General features: G+C 45.9%; 1 protein-coding gene across 1 annotated transcript in view; it reads right to left on the bottom strand.

The window, feature by feature from the left end:
- Window positions 1-8,377: 8,377 nt before the first annotated feature.
- Window positions 8,378-23,167, bottom strand: part of SPOCK1 (SPARC (osteonectin), cwcv and kazal like domains proteoglycan 1) — a 470,635-nt gene continuing 455,845 nt past the window's right edge. Inside the window, exons 8-11 of the mRNA XM_070414948.1 lie at window positions 20,285-20,506; window positions 14,858-14,920; window positions 9,960-10,097; window positions 8,378-9,134 (exon numbers count right to left, since the gene is read on the bottom strand). Of these exons, the coding sequence (XP_070271049.1) occupies window positions 8,947-9,134; window positions 9,960-10,097; window positions 14,858-14,920; window positions 20,285-20,506 (611 nt within the window). The 3' untranslated portion in view covers window positions 8,378-8,946. The remainder of the gene's footprint in view (window positions 9,135-9,959; window positions 10,098-14,857; window positions 14,921-20,284; window positions 20,507-23,167) is intronic.

Here is a 23,167-nt window from a genome sequence, read left to right as displayed (position 1 = left end):
TATGGCAGCGCGTGGTGAATGCGGTGCCAAGTGCTGTGAAGTTGAGATCCTGACTTGGAGAAACCGCGGGAGGCCCTGATCAAGTGAGAGCAGGGAGGGCAGTGTGGGATTAAAGTGTGAAGCAATTCCACGCAAAATTCATCTTGATTCACCCCCATTTATTAGAGGAAGCTGCCCCAGATAGTATAGTGAGGTGTTGAGACCTGTGTGCAGCTTCAGGAGCTGTAAAAATGAGCAGAAAGCCAGGGTTGAGGGTTTGAGGAATACAAAGGTGTCACTCAGGAAGCCAAGACCACAGGCGGCCAGTGAGTTCACTCATGGGTCCTCAGAGACCAGCAGGTGCAGCGTTCCTTTCACAGGTGAGAAACCGGAGGCCAGAAAGGGAAAGGGCTTGTGTGCGAAATCACCAGGGAGATGCCTGATTCATGACGGCCTAGACTCAGACCAGCCTGTTCACGCGGCATCGAGCCCCGGCTGTCCAGCTCTCTGTCCTCTGCTCTATCATGAAAGCCAGAATTATTTGAGGATGTGATCTGACTTCCTCCTCATACAGTGCTAGGTACCTGGTAGTTGACAGATGTGAATTGTTGTACTGCCAGACCTTTTACCAAGGTCCAGGGTGTCTGGTTTTTGTTTTTTACCGTGTGTGTACGCACGTGCAACACATACCTTTTATTTACTTACCTATCTATATATTTTTTAAGTCAAAGAACACAGTCTTATGGCATAGTAGTTCAAAGCATGGGCTTTGGAGACAGACAGCCCATTCTGGGTTCAAATCCTCACTCTGCCATTTACTGGCTGTGGCTTTAGACATGATGCTTACCTTCTCTGTAAAATAGGAAGAATAATCATACCAACCTACAGAACTGTGGTTAGATGTCTATGAGATAATATAGACAAAGGTGAGCAGCTAACACTCAGCCTTGGCATCTGGCAAAGGTTACGGTGCTTCCCTCTCGTGCTGACTCACTCCCACACCAGTTCTCTGTGACAAGTTGTCACCTGCAGAGGTTTAACTGTGCCATTTGCGACACAACGTTCTCTCGCTCGATATTACAGTCAGTTTTATTCTCAGTGGAAAGAGTGGGAGCCTTGCAGTAGACTGAATTGATGTCGAGCCTGGATGACCAGGAGGCAAGGAGAAGCTGCCGAGAGCCCCAAGTCCATCTGCCCCAGAAATGGGGTCCCTCAGGTCTCCATTTTAAGGACTGGCCAGAATTTAGAACTAAGACTTAGATTTTAATTAGTTCCCTTTTGTGTGTGTGAGAATTGTAATTAGTACAGCTTTTAAAAATTAAGCTTCGATTTCTGTGAATAGAGTTCACATTTGTGCAAAATAAGTGGGAAGAAAAGACTCTTCTGTGTAATCAAATGGTCTTTAAGTCCTTTAAAAAGAAAAAGGGTGAATTGTAAAAACTATAGAACGTCAGGAATAGAGAGGATGACTCGGATTTGGGACAGCTTTCACTATCAGCTGTTTCGAGTCTGAAGACCCACCATTCAAAAGAATTGCAAACCATTATTTGGCACCAAGCTTGCCATGATAAATATAACCTCCAACTGAATGAGTAACAGAACTCCTGGACATGGTGCATTTGTCATCAGCAGTCCTACACAGAGCCCACATGTTATAGGATTCCATTTATATGAAGTGTTCAGAAAAGGCAAATCTATTGAGACAAATCTGCAGTGGTTTAGTGATTGCCTGGGGCTCAGAATAGGAAAGAGGAAGGACTATCGAGTGGGCTTGAAGTTTCTTTTTAATGTTGTAAAATGAGATGTGATGTGGTTGACAACTCCATAAATTTTATAAATGTCACACTTAAGATGGGTAGATTTTATACTAAGTAAATTATACCTCAAAGCTGTTAAAAAAAATTCAACCTGTGTGAATAGATGGAGAAATTCAACTCATATGAAAGTATTGGTCAAATGTCATGTTTCTATGAGGTATCTTTAAAGAAAAAAGAAACTTTCAAGGCAGGATTTACTAGCCTATCTTTTTGGTTCCTATTACCATTTACTTATAGCCAGTATTCAAACAACAGGCAGTAGCTGGCATTCATGCCCTGGGCACTGAGGAATGAGAAAGAGCAGAAGAGGACATCTCTTGTGGGGTTTTTTCTGTTTTAAAAAAACTGTAGTAAATATCTATACTAATAATAGCCTAGGTGGTCATCACACCCTCACGCCGTGATGCCCTCATGCTGTCACAAGGAGGCTGTGTGCACAGCGGGCGCACATGGGTGGGCGGGGCTGTGTCCCTGACCAGGCAGGCACGGTTGGGCAGGGACTTGACGCTGTGTATGCGGTGTGGAGGCGGGGCCCAGCAGCTGCTATAAGCTGCGAGGCCTGGGGTCCCGAGGCTGTGCACGCAGCGGAGGCGGGGGCCCCTGGCTCCGACCTACCTCTTTGGGGCAATCCATCGAGGAGCCCCAGGACCCCGGATCTCGTGCGATTCCGTGTGCCTGGTCACTAGTACATAATATAAAAATTACTATTTTAACCATTTAAAAACATTTTTTTTCAATTTTTAAATTTTTTTAGAGAGAGAGGAAGGGAGAAAGAGAGAAATATTGATTTGTTGTTCTACTTTATGCATTTATTCACTGTTTCTTGTATGTGCCCTGACTGGGGATCAAACCCACAACCTTGGCATAGCGGGATGTTGCTCTAACCAATGGAGCTGCCTGACCAGGGCTGAACATTACTGTTTTCCTTAATGTTTAGTTGATTTTTTTTGTAGTGATACATCTTGATTTTCTTATCATTCCCCTTTGTGAATATTCTAGAAATATTTTATTTGTGGCTACCATAAGGATTCTGTATACCATCCTAAAGTTACAAAAATCTATTTTAAATTTATATAAACTTCAATTTGCATACAAAAATTCTACTCATTTATAGCTATATCCCTCCCCTTTATGTTACTGATGTCACAAATTACCACCTTATATATTGTGGGCCGAATAACACGGATGTATAATGACCGTATAAATTTTTCTTTTGAGTGATTTTGTGGGCCTTCTACAGCCCATGGGCCAGGCATTCCTCACCCCTGAATGAATTGACAGAATTTAGTGACTTATTACAGGTCAGGAGTTGAGGAGAATGGCATAGATGATGGTATCATTCCTGAAGTCAAGGAGTGTAGGGGGAGACATTTTGAAGAAGTTGATATATTATTAAAATGTTAATTTTTAAATTGCACAAGACATGGTGTATTGTGTTTGTGATACAAAAACAAAGTGAAACGTAGAGATGAGGCTGATGCCCCCGTTGGCCACCAGACCCAACGCCAGCCCGCCCCTCGGTGTCAGCACGGCTACCAGTGTGGCGTGTGTCCTCTCACGTGTGTTCTGTGCATGTGCATACTTACCTGGGAAAAATGGATAGCATCGCCTTGAGATGTGTAACTTAATATTTACTACTCTGTCACTTGGATTTTCCCTCACACAGCTGATATTTTAGAAGTTCTGCTAAGTCAGTGCATGTGAAGTTACTGACTGCTGCATAGCATTCCATGGAATAGAGTAACCTAAAGAGCCCATTGGTGGATTTTAAATTTTGTCCCAAATTTCTAACAAATGATGCTGCTATGAATATACTTCTACATCTTTGTCAATCAGTGCGATTTCTTCCCCCTAGGAATGGTTACCGAGAAGTGGGATTGCTGGGTCCTAGGGTGTATGCTTTTATTTTGATAGTTACTGCCAAACTGCCCTCCGTGTGGCTGTTCTGACTGTACAGTGGACAAGTGTTCTCTCTCCTATACTCTCATCAACACTTGATGTTTTTCCGAGTGAAAACTGATACATCGCTGCTTTAACTTGTGTTCTCTACCCATGAGTGAGGGCACTGAATCATTTGTTTTTATCTTTTCCCCATTAGTCTGTTGGACTACATTTTTTCTTTTGGATTTGTAGGAGTTTAAAAAATTTTTATAGCCAACCCTTTACTTTTTTGTCACTGGTATCTTCTTTAGTTACTTGTTTATCTTTTAAGTTTGTTTATGGTGTGATATTAATTTTGATGGAGGAAAATGCATCAGTGTTTGCTAGGATTTGGTTAAGAAAATTTGGCTAAGAAAATCAAAGGCACAGCCACTGTATGTTCCACTCTGTCATTATTATTTTTTAAGGTTTGAAGTTGAGGTGTCAGTGGGAAATTTGAGTAGAATTATGTAAATGGCAGGTGAGTGCTTCAGAATGGAGTGGAAGTCAAAACCAGACTTGAGATAGAGATTGGGGGTCTCCAGAGGCGACAAGGAGGTTGAGCCACCAGCATGGATGAGACTGTCAGGAAGAAAGCATGTGAAGAGAGGTGGGCCAGGGACACTGACATTAGCAGCAGTGAGCATGAGACCGGAAGGAAGGATCGAGAGGGAGGAGGAAAACCAGGGAATGAGGGGGGAAAGGAATTAAGAAAGACAAGCTATAAGAAGGCGCAGGAGCCTTTGGGTCAATGTGATACCCACCGACCTATACTGTCCCAGTCACTTATTTGTCTATTATTTTCCAGGAGATAACGTCACAGAGCAGGCACCGGGGTTTATTTACGTTTATATTCCTAGAACTGAATGGGGTCCTGCCCATAGTGACATTTGTCTATCCAACATCTAATAAAATCTATAAAGTTTGTTGACTGAATAGATTTTGAAATCTGCCTCTTTCCTTGAACCGATTTGTCAAAGAAAATCTTACAACTGACAGAACTGGCTGGGAATTGTGGGAAGGCGCTGTGACCTTTTGCCCACAGGGTATTAGTTAAAATGGGAGAACTGCCTTGGACAAGCCTAGGTGGCACCACAGAGGCTCAGCTGTCTCAGCTGTGCTGGGAGGACTGTGGCTGTGTCCGCAAGTGCTGGCTTCTCTTTAATGCACGGGCAGCCATTCCGAAGCTTCAGATTGGCCATCATTCCCCTGGTGTTAGTTAGCTGGCGGGTTTACGGAGCACCTTTCCGTGAACAGTCTATCTGTGGATTGTCTGTGCAACCCAGTCCATGGGGTAAAAGAATTGAGTCATTCATAAGATAGTCTGTACCCCAGCCCATGGTGCAATTTCTCATTTGGGGTATAATCCTATACAATAAAAGCCTAACATGCTAATTGTCCCCTTGACTGGAAGTTTGACCAGGCAGTGGGCCGGCCGGCCAACCTCCTGTGTCCCTTCCCCTCAGCTGGTCTGGCCCAGATCAGCCCCAATCAGGGCTGGGCCAGCCAGACCCCACCTGTGCATGAATTCGTGCACTGGGCCTCTAAGTCATAGACACACTGGCCTTAATGTGCATAAAAGTGGAGAGGAAAGAATTCCGTTCCTCCTGGGTGCTTTAACAAGCATCTCGTGTTAATTCATGAACTCAGGAGAGCTCAGTGTCCCTGGAAAGGGGAGGGATGATTTTTTTTTTTTAGGAGAATTGGGGAATGACAGAGAAAGGAAGGAGTAGGTAGAAAAAGTTTAAGGTCATAAGCAGGACAACAGTGAAATGTCATAGGTAAGGACTAAGTAGCAAAGTTGAAGCCCAAGAGAGGTGAAAGCAGCAAGAAGGAGGGGCAGGTGATGTAGTTTAGACCAGTGGTCGCCAACCTTTCGGACCTCATGGACCACCAGTGGTCCGCAGGCCACCAGTTGGCAACCGCTGGTTTAGATTGAGTGCTAGGGCTGGAGGTTCCAGGTTCGCTGAGAGGGGCAGGCCAGGTAGGACCACCAGCAGGTCCTCCTCCCTCCCTGTCCAGAAACTGGGACATTGGGGCTTGCATTGGCTCGCCCGTCCGCCCACACTTCCCAGAGATCCCGTGTGGACACGCTGTGAGTTCACATCCAAGCTAACAGAGCACACACACGCAGATGTTGCAGACAAATTAAAATTTACTGAGACAGACAGAAATGCACCTACTCGGGACTACAGTTAAGCAGTTACTATTAACCAAAGAGTCATGTTCACATTCCAGATAAGTCTACGTCGAAAAGCATTCAGAATTTACTAGTTTTCTACATCACTATTTCACCTACAAGAGGGACAGCAAACTGACACTTGGGATTTGGTGGCTTTCGTTACAATGCTACACACTGAACAGGGACACACATCAGCGACTTTGAGAAAAAGGTATAAAAAGACCAAAACCACTCACTGTAGAAAGGGCTCTGGGGTGTTACTGTACAGCGTGGCCAACGTGAAAACAAAAGAATGGAATCCTGGGAGAGGCAGAGGGCAGACCTGGGCAAGGCATGGTCATTCCCTGCTGGGCCTGGGGAATGGGCCCCAAGAGGGGAAACTGATCCAAAACCTCACATTCTGTATGAAGGGGCTTCCATGCCTAGAATATCTGTGGAAACAAAAAGACATTGATGTGGCAGACACCTAAGCATGATGGGAGAAAATTCTGGGATTTAAGTTGGGATGCTAAGGAAATGGTATTAAATAAGAGAAGTATTTATGGAATAAGAATAAAACTATTAACAAAGAAGTTTCCAAAAATGAGTGAGGATTCAATGCCTGTCTCAAACAAGGGACTAGATGTATTTTTATAATAATTTTTATGGATACCTTGTCACTAGCTAAAGGACTCCTGCCAAAGAAAGGATGTAACAATTCTCCTTCTAAGGCTAAAGTAACTAAAAAATCTAATCTTCAGTGCTTTTCACAAGTAAAAATCATTAAATATTTTAAAGAATGTAACGCTGCCAGGCCAATGTGAGGCACGAGAAGTGGTGCTAATGGGGCTCCTCCGCTGTCCTGGGGCTCTCCTGGTAGGAGGGCTTCTTATTTCATATTTTAATGAATCAAATATCTTCTTGGAATGCCTCTGAAAATGAGCATCTCAGCACCTTCCTGGGAACTGACTCCTGAGCACTCTTCTCCATCATTAAGTTAATGTCAAGGAGCTTTAAGTGTCATCTTTAATTTGACACTTGTCATAAGATAATTAGTTCCTCTAAGGGAAGTCAATTTGTTGATTTTAATTTGTTCTCTCGTGGATTGTCCGAAGCTCGGAGGAGACAGTAACAATGGTTTTCTTTGAGGGTCTAAACTGAGATTTTTTTTTAATGTCTTCTTTTATATACTCTCTTGTAATTTAGCTGCAATTAAACACCCGTTTTCTATATTATGATCTCAAAGTTTTGTGCAAGTTAGGAAAATAATATTGACAGGGAGGTGATGGAGTTGAGATCTGAATACCCAGCTTGTGTGTAGCCTCCCTACATCTAGGACCTAGGGTCCTGGCTATCATTGCATCTATCGGGCCTAAGGGATTCGCTACATCAGGCTTGTTCACTTCCCATCTGAGACTAATGCCACTTTGTCCAGGTTGGAAAAGGCTAGTTGAGGTGGGTGGGAAAAGTACAAAGAAATGGGCATTTTGGGGTGGACAGTTGGTCAGCTGCCACTGCGATCATGGTTTGGCTGAATACATTTTTTGCCTGAGTTTAAGTCTTTTTGTGGACTAGCTGGAGCTTATGGGGAAGGGAAGAAAAACAAATGTTTGGTAGAGAGCCTTGCTGGGTGGCTGGTGGGGCAGCCAGGTGGATGGCGCTGAAGGGCCTTCACTGAACTACATGGGCCACGTTGAAGACTGCTCTTTGGTACTCATCCTGGAGTCTGGGCCAGCCCGACGGGGGCGGGGGGGGGGAGGGGGATTGGGGAGACCACGGCAATGACGACCCCACCAAATTTTATTTAGGGAAAGAAGCACAGATGGTGAAGGGCTTTCTTCCTTAGGACCTTGACACTGATGTGGGTGAGGGTGTGGAGACAGGACTCGCTCGAAAAGTCCAACCCTCACTTCCATGTGCTACTCTGAAGCTCTTTCTAGGCCTCTGGGGGGGATCCTGTACTACTGTGTCTCTCATCATGATTTGTGGATGGAATTGGGGGCAAAAGCTAAACCTGGAGTTCAGAATCCCAAATTTTCTTCTAAGAATTACGTGTACTGTCTGTCAGCGAGCAGGGGCATGTTGGACATGCCTTAGAAAAGCCCTTGGTAGGCAGGGGAGGCGGGGCCCTGGGCAGACAGGATGCTGCGCCCAGGGCTTTGGGTGGAATGAGAGAGATGGCTTGTGAAGCTGCCCACATGGAGCCGCACGGCTTGTGCAGGACAAGTGATTCGGCAGACAGAGGCCCATCCAAGTCAAACAGGCTGCGGGAAGGAACCTCCTCCGCCTGCAGCTGCCAGTGCCAAGTGTCAGTGCAAACACGGGCTTGGAGACACTTTATTCCGGAGTTGTGATCCAGGTTGGACAGGCTGACAAATTGGTCATTGTTTTCAAATGAATGTTTAATAGACAGCCAAACAGTTTTCTGAGCGGGTGTGAGCCTGGCTTACAGTCTCTCTGTCCATGTGTACATATTTACACACACACACACAGAGAAGCGTCCAGACACCATTTTTAATAAAGAAAACCAGTTGCCCAAAAGGATTCTTGACTGAATTAAGGCCGTTGTTTGTAGGAAGCCAGATACAGTGATGGGAGTAATTAATTTTTAGCAACAAACAGCAGGGGCAGCGGGCGCAGGGGGATAAAGGAGTGTGGTGTGTTTTCCACGACATCTACGAGACATAAGAAAAGCACTTAGACACCGTAAGGCGGGAACCATGCTGTACAACCACTGGTGTGGGGAGTCAGAAAGGGTCTTGGTGTTGAGAGGGCGGGGCTCCCTGCACCGTCAGAATCCCACGTCAATCACATGCTCGTTGGACAAGTCTCATGGGAGGGAAGGAGGCGCTCCTTCAGCAGCCAGTCCCGTCTAAACACAAAACAACACCTTCCTTCCCACAGAGCCGTGTGCACAATCAGAAAGCTCTGGGAACAGGAGTCGTCCGGATCGGAGGTCGGCTGGAGAGCAGGGAGGAGAGACCTTGGTGCCGCGGAGTCTTAGATACAAATGCAGGAACAGGAAGTGACTTGCAGTCTGTGCCGGCCGTGTCCTCTTCCCCGTGGGCACTACCATATGTAGCCGACCTCGTCCTCCTTGTCGTCGTCCTCATCCTCGTCGTCCTCTGTCGCCCGGGTGTGCGCCCGCAGCCTCCCCAGCTTGTCCTTCGGCCCCAGCTCCCGCGCGTCCTCCAGGTCGTCCAGCAGGACCACGGAGCCGCCGCTGCCGAAGTCTCCCGAGGTCTCCTGCTCCTCTTCTGCTCATGCGGAAGGAGGAGAGGCCGAGGTGAGTTTCCGCTGAACACATGGCCATGCCAGGGGCTCCCTGCACCTGCCTTCACTGTAGGGCTGACCCAGGCACTTCCCTTTCCAACGTGGAGCATCCCTGCCCAGCTGGGGCTGATCCACACAGCACAGACCCCAGCTTTGTTCTGTGGGAGCCCGGAATGCCCGAGATGCTGCTACCTTCTCGGGAGGTTCATGATCCTGATTGAGAAGTGAAGGCAACCTATGTTGTTCTTAGCCGGCAAGGGGTCCTGACTGTCAAAAACTGTTCTCCCGTCGTAACCGGTTTGGCTCAGTGGATAGAGCGTCGGCCTTTGGACTAAAAGGTCCCAGGTTCGATTCTGGTCAAGGGCATGTACCTTGGTTGCGGGCACATCCCCAGTAGGGGGTATGCAGGAGGCAGCTGATCGATGTTTCTCTCTCATCGATGTTTCTAACTCTCTATCCCTCTCCTTTCCTCTCTGTAAAAAATCATTAAAAAATATATGTATATTAAAAAAACTGTTCTCCAGCCCAGTGGCCACAGTGAGTACCGGCCACTCAAACAACAAGCTATGTACAGTCTCATGCAATTTCAGGGTTGTTCTGTCTCCTTGAGTACAGGTCCCGGCTATACTCATGTCAATTGGGCCTAAGGGGTTGGCTACATCAAGCTTGTCCATTTCCCACCCAAGACTAACTTCACAGGTAATGCCGCTCACTGTAGACCAGCCGCCTGTTGAAATGTTTCTACTCACTCAGATCCTAACACAGCAAGGACCGATGGGTACCAGAGATCACTGCGGGCTGATACTCACCGCAGCTCACAGCGCCCTGCTTCCTGGAGCCAGCCAGCTCGTTCCCGTACTTGTCTACACACCAGCACTGGCCCGTGCTGCCGTGGCACTGCGTGGCTTTGTAGTAGCCCTCCTCGTTACAGTGGGGTATGAATGTTCCTGGGGGGGATCAGAGAAGGAGAGACACTCAGGGGTACTGCCGGCTGAGACTCAGGAGAGGGCTTGCGCGGCAGGTGCGGTACTTGCTCCAGGGCTAGCATGAGAGAACCGGGTGGTTGGTTATTACTTAGTCAAGATTACAGGGCCCTAGGACTTGCTCCAGGTTTATTTTTGGGCTCTTGATTCTGTTCTGTTCCATTGGTCTATATGTGTGTGTTTTTATGCCACCTGGTTTTGATTACTACAGCTTTACAATATAACTTGAAATCAGAAGTGTGATGCTTGCTGCTTTGCTCTTTTTTTTCAGGATTGCTTTGGCTGTTGGGGGTTTTTTTGTGGTTCCATACAAATGTTAGGATTGTTTTGTTTTTTTCAACTGTAAAAAATGCCAATGGAATCTTGATAGGGACTGCACTGAATCTATAGGTAGATGGTGTTGGGTAGTATTATTAGTTCTTCTAATTAATAATTAAAAAGAGCACAAGATACCTTTTGATTCTACCATGCCTTTGTTTTCTTTCATTAATATCTCATGGATTTCAGAATAGAGCTCTTTCACCTCCTTGGTTAAATTTATTCTTAAGTATTTTATTGTTATTTGTGTTACTGTTAATGGGATAACTTTACTACTGTTTCAGATAATTTGTTGTTAGTGTGTGATAGAGGCATTTAATTTTGTTTCTGCTATTTCTGTATCAAACTAATGAATTCATAAAATTAGGGTATTTTTCTCTTTTTCCATACTCTAGACATTTTATGTAAAATGAGAATGACCTCTTTCATAAAAATATTTTGGGCCTGGTGCATATTGGGGTAATGAGTAGCATTCTGATTTAAATTAATTTCATGGTTTTCTTAATCCAGTTGGGTCTCCTGGTTCTTTCTGTCTCAGATATGGTAATGTCTGTTTCAAGTAGGTTTTCATCATTGTTATGAATTGGTTGATAGCAGTGGCTCTCGAAGTGTTCACATAGGACTGGCTGCTGCAACATCGCCTGGAAATGTTTCAGAAAAGAGATTCCTGGGCCCAACCCCAGATCCACTGTGTTTACAGTATTCTATATCTGAGGTTACACCCCACTTCTAAATTCACAGTAGCATTTGAGCCTTTCATATTGGCAACGTTGGTCTACGTCATTGTTTTCTGCTGTAGTTGTAATCATTTCAGCTTGTGGTGGTGTTCCTAAAGCTTCCTGTTTTGTAAGTTTTGTTAGTTGTGTTTTTTATAAATGCATTTGAAGGTATGAATATGCCTCTTAAGTTTCACTGTGGTTACCTCCCTCCAATTTTGGTACACAGTGCCTTCCTTTTCAGTCAGTTCTAAATGTTTTGTAGTTTATATTGTATTTCACATTTGAGTAATTACTTATTTTTAAAACCCAGATGTATGGGGCTTTAACAATCTCATTTTTGACTTCTACTTTTATTGGGTTGTGGCAAGTGAATTTGGTCTGTGATGGTTTTTGAGATTGGTTGAGTTTTCTTTTTTGGCATGATCTGTGGCAAGTATTTCATGTGTGTTTGAAAAGACTAATTTATATGCTGATGTAAAGGAATACATGTATATGGATGCTAATTAATCATGCTATTCAATTCTTCTCTCTGCCTACCTGAACTGTAAGTTTTAAGGAGAGAGCTATATTTAAAGTTTCTATTTATAAATATGACAATTCCTCCTTGCAATTTTGTTTTAGTCATGGGTATACCAATTGATGATGTCACATATTAAAAGGCACATTTCAGCAAGATGATACTGTCTTTACTTTTAGAATTCCAAACAAAGTGGTTGTTTCTGTCAGATTTTAACAATGCTATAACAATGAGTCTTTACTGTCTTAATTTCAAGTTTCTGTGTTTTATATGTAGCTCTCTTTTCAAAAATGCAAATCAATAGTCTCTGAGTTAGATCCATTCATATTTATTATTATTACAGATAGGCTTGCTCTTATTTCTACCACTCTACTTTGTGTTTTCTATTTTTTATTTCCCCCTTTTGTGCTTTGTGTTGAAATTATTACATTTTATGTATTCCATGATTTTCTTCTATAGGTTTATCTTGTTAGCCTTAAATTTCCCAGAGAAGCGTATTTTTACTTGTAAGATCTAAAGTTCATCTATGTTTTGTTTTCTTCCTGAACAAATCAGAGATTTAACATTTTTACCACTTTTTCTCACTGCCACCAACACTCTGAAATCTTAAATTCAGCTTGCTATCAAAACATTTTATAGCATATTTATGTAGGTTTAGCTGCATATCTTTTCTCACAGTTAATTCCTCTGGGATTATTTCTCTTCTGCAGAGCTGATCAGCCGAGTGAGATTCAGTACGCCTGGGGTTGGGCACGTTGCTGTCATCACGCTTGAGCATGCTCGTGGGTAAGCTGGCATTCCAGGTTCCAAGCGGTTTCCTCTCAGCACTTGGAGATGTGATTTCTTCAGTCAGCATTGCTAAGCTGATGCTTACTTAACTGCAGATAATCTGTATGATCGTTTAGTTTTGGTTTTTCTTAGGGTGCCTGTCTGATGACTGTGCTTGTCTCCTATGGGGGGTTCTCCTGAGTGAGTGGACTGGTTGCATCAACCCTGTGAAGACAGGCTTCTGCTCGCTATTGTGGTTTCCTACTCCCTAGTTTTATTTCTGATTTTTTTTAGACTAAGTACCTTTTTAAATTTACCTCATACTTGATGACATAGACCCCGGAAAGAAGTGTGGCAAGAGAGGGAGAGATTCTTACTACTGGAACCTGGGTTTGAGCCCAGATCCAGCTGACTGGAGAGACTACTGTAAACACAGTGCAGCTGGCTCCTCAGCATCAGGGATGGGCAAGGGCCCCCAGAAAACCATCCCTACGTGATAGGCAAGCCTGCTGATGCTGCAGTCAGAGAGGCAGTGCCCACACTCCAACTGAGGGACTCTCTCAGCACCCCAAGTCTTCAGGGAGCAGGAGAAAGAAAAAATAGATGCTTTCAGTTACCAAAATGCAGAGAGATTCATGCACAGTTGCTCAAATAGGACCTGCAAAGGAGGACAAGCAGAGAGCTAGAGAAACATGGTTGCTCTTCGAGCTGCAGTTGGAAAACAGGTGCCTAATAAACCAACAAAACACTGGGCTGAGCCCCGGGTGGGCAGGAGGCAGATGCTGCTCTACACCTACAGTGTGACAGGATGACCCCTCTTTTAAGTAATTATAATGGATTATAATGGCAGTGATTATAATGGATTAGAATTTGTTGTTGCTTGTTTTGTCTATTTTTTAAAATTGAAATGCCCCTGAATACAATGTATTATATTAGAAGATTTCATCATGTGGAAAATAAATTGTAAGCAGATAAGTGGTATTTCTATGAGTCAGCCAGAGTAATCTCCGTGCGTGGGGAGATGTGATAGAAAGTAAGCTTTGAAACTAGGTGAACTCATGTCCAGAGAGAAGTAGGCATTTCAAGTATGTGAGCTAGGAGAGTGGAAGATGCCACATGTTATCTCAGACCACGTCTTATGTCTGATGCATTATGAATTAATGAAGCAGTTAAAGAGATATCCACACCCAGTGGAAAACCTACTTTAAAAACAGCGTTATTCTAGCTCTATAACTACCTGTGGGTGTTGGGCACATCACTCAGCCCCAAGTGACCTGCCACGTGGAGGAATCAGGTCAGTAAGCACTGGTCCCACGGGAAGGCCTGTGGGAGGAAGGGGTTTCTCCACTTGGCCTTCAGGTCAGAAAGAGGCCCTCCTGTGCTTACATGGGAGAAGAACCTAGGACCAGACAGGTCAAATTCCCAACTCTGGAGAGTCAGGTGTGCAGAGTTTGAGGCAAGCAGTGAAATAAGTAATTTTCAAAAGTGGGAGGGAGGAGTGTGTACTCTGAGGTATCAAGAGGAGAAACAGAGTTCACAGAGAGCCTCATCAACAATCTATGAAAAACCTGCCCATTTCCATCAGGTAAATAAACCTCTGAAATGGAAAGCTGCTTAGGGAACACGCTGCCCCTGAATGCTTAATAAGAATAATCCTGAGTTATTGCTGCAGCTGGTCAGTTGCTTTTAAAAAAAAAGGAAAGCAATGCTTACTCCTGTTTTCCAACAATGAGGTGTACCCACCCTTTCAGGGCTACTGTGGAGCTAGAGGGAGCGTGGGCTGCCTTGGCCAGACCTGCACATCTGGGAAATCACACAACCCACCTGCTTCCACCTTATCATTCAGACAAAGGAAAGAGAAGCAATGTGTGGTGTCCAGACCAGACACCTTATACTTCTTTTCCAGGGATCACGTGAGCATGGGAAAGAAATATGCTCACGTACATGCACGTCCTTGAGTCCTAGCTGATAGTCCTAGAAGGGGGGATGGCTCATCTCCTCCTTGAACGGGCAGCTTGATCTGGGGAATACAGGAAGTTCTATTGTTTTAGAGCTGGAAGGAACACTTGAGCGGTCCCTTCAAGGGCTCTGCTTGAGAGAAGAAAAAGCAGAGATTCCCTGGAGCCCAAGGCGAGGGGAGAGACTCCAGCCCTGGCAGGCTTGCCCACCAGCCTGGCCTCTCCTCTCACTAGTTCTCAGCCGACTCACCGGCCCTCATGCTGGGCCCAGCTGATGTGGCTGAGTACCAGCTGCCTGGGAGAGACCTGTACGGGGTACAGTGAGGCATTTCCTTCATGAAACGCGGGTCCCTAACTGAATAACCATTGCTGTGCTCACTATCACTGCAAGAGACATGTTGCTCTAATTGGTTGTTGAAATGAGTGGCAAGAAACTGTACTTACCCAGCAGGCTTTTCCCCTTGCTCAGCTTCTGAATCCTGCTCACTTCATTCTGGCAAGGGAGACCTGCAACGGAGCGTATGTAAGTCAGGGATCATTCCTAGCAACTGGCCTTCCTCCTGACAGGAAACACAGACAGCAGCACACCTGGGAGTGGGTTACTGCACCTGCTGTTACTACGCAGCAAAACAAATCCAGGCTAGAGTGCTACTAATTAAAAATACAAAACTCATACCACAAGGTACTTAAAATAGTACTTGGGGGCTTCTTGACCAGAAATTTTCTTCCCACCACCATCTCAAGCAAATACCAGGGGTCTAAGAGGTGATTTGCTAACAGACTTTCCATAGGGAAGTCAATAATGAGCTGAGGACCGAAGCTTCCTAGTGGGCATGTGTTCAGAATCACAGACCAGCTAACCAGAGGGAAGGGGACAGACACTGCACCAATGCCGGGTCGTGCTATGGAGAGGAAGCGGAGGAGACTGTACCTCATGGCTTACTACCCAGGAGAGTACAACAGGCCTCGCAGGACAGTTAGGAGGATGCACAAGCCATCCAGAGAGACAGTGAGCGTAACTTTCAGCTGAGTGCTTTGGGCATGTGTATCAGTCTCTGAGCCTCAATTATAAAATACTAGAGGCCCAGTGCACAAAATTCATGTGTGTGTGGGGGAGGGGGGGGGAGGTCCCCCTCAGCCTGGCCTGCACCCTCTCCAATCTTGGACCCCTTGGGGGATGTCTGACTACTGGTTAAGGCCCGAGTTGGATCGGTCCTAAACTGGCAATCGACATCCCTCTCACAATCCAGGACCGCTGGCTCCTAACCACTCACCTGCCTGCCTGCCTGATCACCCCTAACCGCTCTGCCTGCCTGGTTGCCCCTAACTGCTCTCCCCTGCCAGCCTGATCCTCCTAACCACCTCTGCCTTGGCCCCCGCCACTGTGGCTTTGTTCAGAGAGACATCCAGTCTAATTAGCATATTACTCTTTTATTAGTATGGATAGGCTGTTATGAGCAAGCACAGAACCATCAGTTCTCGATGAGGGAGCCACATGGCTAAGCAGGGCATATAAAAGGGTGTCATACTCTTTTACTCCCTGGAGAACTTTCTTCCATTCAAGCCCAAAGAAAGGTGACCTCCCTAGTTCTTAAGACTTCCCACGACTCACCTGTGCAGGTCCTGTGCCTCTGGGAGGCCGTACAGGTCCTCAGGGTCCTCTGGGCACAGACAGAGGTGCTCTACTCCCCAGGGACCTGGACTACCTCTAGTGCAGGTGTGGGGCCTGGACAGCACCTGGTCCCATCTATCTCCCTGCAGGTCCCACAGCACCACCAGGCCTCTGGTTGTTCCCCAAGAGAAACTGGCTCTAAAGTACATTGTGTTTACTTCTGGGTTTAAGATACCAACAGAAAACAACAAAGAAAAGGGAAAACAAATTCCATCTGTGATGATTAAAATTGGTGTTTACTGTGATAAATAATGAACATTTACTGAATTCTTAGAATGTACCAGACAATGTCCTAGAACTTTGCATCTTCATTAGTTTAATCTTTACAACAACCATGTAAGGCACTCAGCAAATAGACTGCTCCTCTCTGTGACGAGCAGGACAGAGCAGCAGCCGTGGGCCCTGGAAGACTGCCCTGGAGAGAAGCAGGAAGATCCACCATCTCAGACAGTGTCCTTGAAACAGGATTCATACCGTAAGGCTTCTCCCTCAAATTGTGTGGCAGTGATTTTAAAAATTCTACTTACTGAAAGGTAAGGAAAAATAAATCGGACTGAGGCCTGCTAAACATTGCTGCAGGAAACAGAGGAAAGAACAAACTCCAGGTGAAGAGTCGCCACAGAACAGGTTTGCTGCTGAGCCAGTGAAAGTCAAAACACAGATCTCCCTCTGTGGTCAGGGGTTCTCACGGAAAGGAGACGGTAAGGCTAGGGTTTAATGCACAGACACAAAGGGTCAAGGATGAAAGTGACAGAGAAAGAGGACAACGAGCAATGAGAGAAACAAAGGCTCTGTCTGAAGCTCCAGGGTTGATACGCAGCATCCACCTGCAACCAGTCCTCCCGAGAAGAGGGTAATCCAGCGGAACACAGCATCGCTCAGACGAGTGATGTGGACCGAGAGAAACTGAGACATGTCCTAGGAAACCCGGGCCCTTCAAGGGAAAGAATCCTTTGGCTTCCAGGCAAAATGGTTCTACCACCCGTAAAAGGGAGAACAACTGGTATGGGTTCCCATTGTTCTGTACTTATACCCAGTGCTAGGAGAATGTTTTAACAAGGTATCAAGAAAAGAAACTAACTCCAGGAAGTCTATGGTTAGCATCTTTGTTTTTGAATAAAAAATCAGAAATATTTTCACATGGACTAATTCAAAGAATACATTCCCCATGAGAATTGTTTTGGGGGGAAAGTCTAAAACTCAAACTCAGTAATAAAACTAAAGAGAATAATATCAAAACCAGTGAGCAAATAATCCTACCACATGAAAGTTTAAAAGTGGCTCTAACAATTGTCTTGGGCCAAAGAGGCACTGAGATCCTTCATTGTAGAACTATCTACAAATTAGCCATAATGGAAACACCAGACATCGATATGGAAGGTCTACTGACCAGGAAAATCTTTGAAAAAAAAATTTAGCCTCAAGTACATAATAATGAAATGTGGAAGGAAAATGAAAACCCCAGAACTGGTTCTGGGTCAGGGACAGAGATGGTGGGGACCTAACAAAAAAGAAAGTAATTTCCTTAAGAAAAAGGGAGAACCACACAAAAAAGAACTCCCACAAATCACCTTGTCAACTCACCCTGCCGCAGGTGTGGGTCCTGCTGAGAGGGTGCCTGCCTGCTGCGGCCCCACCCTGACACCACAGGTCCAGGGGAAGCGTTAGCAGGGAGGCTGCGCTCACCAGGCTAAACCTGAACCCTGGCTCAGGCCGCATGACTTGGTGGGAACTGAGGCCCAAATCTAAGCTTCATGCTGAACCGCTGCAAGCATTTCTATTGAAGTAGAAAACATGGCTATTATTTAACATCAATTTGGAAGTACAGCAGATGTGATTAGAAAAGAGAAAGAAATGAGGTATGGAAATTGAGAAGGAAGACAGAAAATCAGCACTATTTGCAGATGGTATGACTGCACAGCTGAAACATCCAAGGAAACCAACCAGAAAAACCACTTACACAAAATGAGAATTTAGTAAGGTGGCTGAGAACAAATTAATATTGAAACAACCACCGGCGAGGCAATATAATGAGAAATAACAAACACAAGGAAGTAGAATGTTTGTGAGAACAGAACTGGTAATCGCCCGGGTCCATAGACCCTGTTCTTGGGCAGAATGATTCAGTTCTAGAGCTCTCAGTTCTCCCTATATTAATATAATTGTGCCTGATTCTAAAAAGAAACCAGTAAGAACTTTCTTATTGAATAAACTGATTCTAAAGCTCCAAATATATGCAAATATCCAGAAAAATTCTGAAAGTTATCAATGGCAGCGGAGGTTGGCCCCACTGGATATTAAAACGCACTGTAAAACCAATGTAATTTAAAGTTGAGAACTAACTAACGTATAGTTCAGTTAATAGGACAGAATAGATAGATATACACATAGGAGTTTTCTATGCTAGAGGAAGCATTTCAAATCGGAAGAGAAAGATGGGTTAGTCAATAAATGTCGGTAGAGCCACTGGGCACCCGTTTTCTGACAGGGGTGGAAGGGAGGATGGGGGCTGGGACCCCACTTGACTGTCCACCAAAAAGTCTAAAGTGATACTAGATTTCAACAAACATACACACAAAGAATCCCAAAGGCAGTGAAGAAAACACACAAGAGAACGGCTTTACTATCTTAAAGTGGGAAATGACTTCCTAAGCTTAATAATGTAAGCTTTATGGCTGCTAAGAGGCCATAAATAAAAGATGGAGAAACCTATCTTAAAATGTAACATTTACCCCTAGCTAAAATACACCTGAAGTTGGGAAAAACCATTTGCAATACGTATGACTACAACAGTCCTAATACCCTTAGGAATCATTCCTATTAAAAACAAACAAACACCCACAAGAACCCAATAGAAAAATACTAGGCATTTCAAGGAAACGGAAGAGTGTCTCAAACAATCATAAAGAGGTTCAACCTAAGTCATAACAAGGGAGATGAAATGGAGTCTAGGATGATCACATGGTTTGGCAAGAACGTGGGCCAAGAGGTATTCTTGTATACTTTTTCATGAGAGTAAAAATTGCCCTCTTTGGAGAGCAAATTGGAAACTGCTCAAACTTAAAAATGTGCATGTCCTTTTGACCAGTAATTCTGTTTTTTAGGAATGTATCATATAATTCTACAAACATACGTATGTACTTCTCACTGAGTGCTCTTCTGTGATGCCTACCTATAGTTTCTGCTGTATGTGTACTGTTTGTGCATTCACACAAACATACACAATTGAAAAAAAATATTTCCATTGATTTCCCACCACTCATGGAGCCCGCAGCCCCAGCATGTGCTGTGACCGGGAATCAAAGCGGCATTCCCTCTGTGCTCTGGACAACACCCAACCAACTGAGCCACACTGGCCAGGGCAACACATATACAATTTAAATGCCTCAATGATCATACCCTTCCTTTCCCAGGGTCGGTTCGGACAGCCATGCATATAGTATGTTATCCTGTCACCCTCGAGACCTGAACTAAGCTGGGCCAGACTTCTCTGGGCTTGGGATTGGAAGCGAGTTTCTGCTAGTTCTGTGAGCTGTGGACCACCAGGCCTGGGCAGCACCCCATGCTGCCCCGCCCCCATCCACGCAGCCGAGACAAAGAGAAATAAAGCCAGACCTGAGACCACTCAGGGAGTCTCACAGCTCCTGCTGGATCCCTGAGCTGCCTTCTGGTCCCTCATCTGCACAAGTGCAGGCTCGCTCTCCTGACGTGTTACATGAGATACCCCTGTGTTTTGTCCACGTATTCCTCAAAGCTTGTCTTCTTTATTTCTTCAGTTAGCCAGAGTTTATTTATAAGCACAATATCCTTGTCTAAGATACTCAGTATAAATCCTACTATCCCAGAAACTGACACGTGATTTTTTCTAAGGGGAACATAGGAATTCATGTGACAATGGGAATTTCCCACAGTGATCTTGGGAATTATGTCGCAAAGGTTTCCATACCCATTTTACAGATGAAAAGGCTGAGGCACAATATAATTAAGAGGAAAATTCGAAATAACAGACTCCTTGATTATGCTCTAGGGTTTTCTAAAATACCATGATAAAAATAGAAAGAAAATGAGAGAAAAGAGCCTTTAATGGGCTGGAGGCTTTATTCTCTAGCCAAGTCCTTCTTCCTGCTAATCTCTGCCTCCCCAGTGTAGTCCTGCTTGCATGGCTGCCCTGGGCTCGGCCAGCCTCCCTCCTGCCTTACCTCCAGGCTTCTGGAAGCAGTAGCACCACTCGTTGTTAGAGAGCTTGCCGTCCTTGAAGGAGTCACAAGAGTTGAAGAGAGGCTTGATACAGGGCTCGTACTTGTCCAGGTAGATGGCATTGATCTCTGAGTGGTCGAGCAGGAGGTCATAGTTCATGTCCAACTTGTTGAACATCCAGCCCAGGGAGTCCTTGCAGATGGGCAGGATGCTGGTGTCAAACCCTGCGGAGGGAAGGCGCATCACTGCCACAGCCTGGATGTCCTGCCCGGGGAGGAGCCCAGCACCAATCCTGAACCCCTCCTTCCTGAGGCTGCGCCCCCCCAGGGGGCGGTCTCAGTGGCACTCTGCTGGAATATGGTGGTGGTGGGGGGGGGAGGGGGTGCTTAAGTGAAACAATTTAAAATGCACAGAACCAGAAGTTAGCATCTAAGGAAAGTATGTTTAAGGGGCACAAATCTCCAATGCTCAATTATCTGTGCTGTAAGTATGGGTTTTCATTTACAAGACTTACTTAAACCGGGGTATGCCTGAAAGAAGAGCACACACAGGGCGAGTGAGAGAACTAATAACAGTGCTGCAAACTACGCTTGGAGACTTAGGGAAACTATTGTGAAAGGACGGCAGTGAGATGGCACAGTCCCGCACTGCTGACCTTCCGAAGCGGCCTCACGTGCACGGGAACGGCACCAGGGGCCGCCTCGGTTCCTCCGCTCTCCCCTCAAGAGGTACATGAGATGGAACCCAAACTGACTCTGACAATAGTTTCTTCTTTCCCTGGCGGAGGACGGTTCATTTTCTTAAAGAAATACTTGTTGCCACAATGGAAACTGTATGCACCCACATAAAAACCCTTTGCTCACCATTTGGGACACCAAGTCTGCTGTAGCCAAGCCCCAGAGAGGGCATGCCCCAACCCTAACTTCCTTTCAGACCAAAAGCACTCGTGACTTCACGTTATACCACAAGCTGGATTTCTAGGACTGGCTTTATCTTCCCAGAAAACGGATGACAAAGGTTCACTTTTGTCTTACTTAAGGAGCCCTGTACTGGTTCTATGAAATGATGCTGAATCCTCTCCACTGACAGATGGAAAAATAAAAGCTCAAGGTCATACAACTGTGGGGCTGGGATTCGAGCCCAGGTGGCCCTGCCCTGAGTCCACAGTCTCAGTCCATCCTCTCCTGGGGCTGCCTCCGCCCAGCGGGATGCATGGCCCTTCTGTCCCGAGGACATCCAGTGGCGAGGGCCCTGTTGGGGGATGGGCAGTGCAAGGCGGGTGGAGGAACACAGTGGCGTTAGAAGGGGCCTGATGAGGTTGATAAGCCTACCCACATCCTGGTGACTGGGCTTCTATGTACAGGCCAGGAACCCTGCTTAGTCAGTAGGATGTAAGAGCAGAATACACCCACCTTTTTAAAGCACTGTTTATATCAAGGGGTCTCCACTTCCAGGAGCCGGTGAATGGGTACAGGACTCCCCCCCCCCCCCCCACCCCGCCGCACTCTGCTAGAACTGGTGCTTCCCCCATTGCTCTGAGGCCCAGGCTGCCATTCCCCTCAGAGCCTGAAATGGGACAGGCGCATAGTAAGTGCTCAATAAAACTATTTGCTGAGAGAAGTTTTCTAGCTACCGCAAAGTTTACCGCCAAAAACACAAAGACCTTTCCGTTTTTATATGTATTCCTTCTGTCTTAGGACACATCTGAGCACATCTTTTCAAGAACAGAGACTGGGGGGCACCGTGTGGCCTCTCATTTGGCTGATGGTTGCCCCCAGGGCCGCCACGTCAGGAAGAGAATTTACCCCAACGCTAAGTGGCTCCACACTTGCTGTCTACAATACTTTATGCATCAATCTCATAGGATATTAAGATTTAGTACCTGGGAAAGAGGAGTTTGCTGCTGACTGCCCACCAAAAAGAAGTGCCCAGAAGGGCCAAGCCCACTTCCCACCTAGTTGGAAGGTTCTGGAAAAGAAGTGCCTGCATCTGATATCTCGGGGTGGGGTGAGGGGACAGAGCAGTCCTTCTAACTGGGCCCAAGCACGTGGGACGTCAGGGGTTCCCTGACTTCGGTCTCTGCCTCTTCGGCCTCCATGCCACACTCCCCTCTGCTCCCCTCACTCCAGCTGCTCTGGGCCATCAAACCAGAGGCCCCTTCAGGACTCGATTAGCTTCCAGCCAGGGCGGCTCTTGCCCGGGCTCCCGGTGTCTGCAGAGGATCCCCGGGACGGCGGTGGCAAGGAGCAGCTCTCCGCACAGCAAAGTGCTCTGGGAAGACCCAGGGGAAAGCTGCTCCAGACCAGATTACCTGTCCACACTCCCAAGGAAGCCCCCAGCGGGAATAAAAACACACCTTCTTCCCCTTTGCCAGACACCACCTCTCTGTGGACACTTAGATTCCAGGAAGCAAACACTCTCCTTCCTTTACCGCGGAAGATCCAAATTAGTGGAAGAAGTGTCCCCCACACCAATGTTCCCTACCAGTATCTATGGCTCTGAGCAGCAAAGAATAACCAAGAATTAAGGGGACCATTCTCCTTTTGGCTGCAGACCTGATGCTGGTTAACTGGATCCCAACAGTTACAAAGCTCCTTGTCCTGGACTAACTGCATTGTTGACTAACCCCCTCTGTGCTGCCGGCCACGTGTGGAGAAGGCATCATCGAGAGACTCTGACGAAGTACAAATGTGAGGACCAGTTCTGAGTGTTCCCTTCAGTCTATGAGGAGGCCCTGCAGTTTGGTAATGGGCTGAGGAGCCCCTGCCTGGGAGTGTCTGTGGCAACGGAATGCAGTCTCGTGTCCACTGAGACAGATCATCAAAGGTGTTTGCTACAATGTTGTTTAAAAGAGCTGAACATTAGAACAACTTCAGGGCTCCAGA

This window comes from Myotis yumanensis, unplaced genomic scaffold, assembly GCF_028538775.1.
Source record: "Myotis yumanensis isolate MYYU_CA2020_CCGP unplaced genomic scaffold, mMyoYum1.0.hap1 SCAF_5, whole genome shotgun sequence".
NCBI lineage: Eukaryota > Metazoa > Chordata > Mammalia > Chiroptera > Vespertilionidae > Myotis > Myotis yumanensis.
Note: the sequence above shows the minus strand (reverse complement) of the source record. Positions and strands in the feature narration are given on the sequence as shown.